This window comes from Bison bison, unplaced genomic scaffold (genome assembly GCF_000754665.1).
Source record: "Bison bison bison isolate TAMUID 2011002044 unplaced genomic scaffold, Bison_UMD1.0 scf7180017864345, whole genome shotgun sequence".
Taxonomy (NCBI): domain Eukaryota; kingdom Metazoa; phylum Chordata; class Mammalia; order Artiodactyla; family Bovidae; genus Bison; species Bison bison.
Genome location: NW_011494917.1, coordinates 3,957,149 through 3,957,545, shown reverse-complemented (window position 1 = coordinate 3,957,545; position 397 = coordinate 3,957,149). Strand labels below are relative to the sequence as shown.

General features: G+C 65.2%; 1 protein-coding gene across 1 annotated transcript in view; it reads left to right on the top strand.

Annotated features, from left to right (window-relative positions):
• SIAH3 (siah E3 ubiquitin protein ligase family member 3) overlaps positions 1–397 on the top strand; it is a 70,717-nt gene that overhangs the window by 70,102 nt on the left and 218 nt on the right. Inside the window, exon 3 of the mRNA XM_010854650.1 lies at positions 3–397. This exon is cut by the window's right edge and continues 3 nt beyond it. Coding sequence (XP_010852952.1) covers positions 3–397 — 395 coding nt within the window. The remainder of the gene's footprint in view (positions 1–2) is intronic.

Here is a 397-nt window from a genome sequence, read left to right as displayed (position 1 = left end):
CCCGCCACGCAGGTGATGCCCTGCCTGTGCCCCTTGTTCTCCTGCCAGTGGGAGGGCCACCTGGAGGTGGTGGTGCCCCACCTGCGGCAGATGCACAGGGTGGACATCCTCCAGGGGGCCGACATTGTCTTCCTGGCCACGGACATGCACCTCCCGGCGCCGGCCGACTGGCTCATCATCCACTCCTGCTTTGGCCACCACTTCCTGCTGGTGCTCAGGAAACAGGAGAGGCACGCAGGGCACCCCCAGTTCTTCGCCACCATGATGCTGATCGGGACCCCCACCCAGGCCGACAGCTTCACCTATCGCCTGGAGCTCAACAGAAACCACCGGTGTCTCAAGTGGGAGGCCACGCCCCGGTCTGTCCTGGAGTGCGTGGACTCGGTCATCACCAACG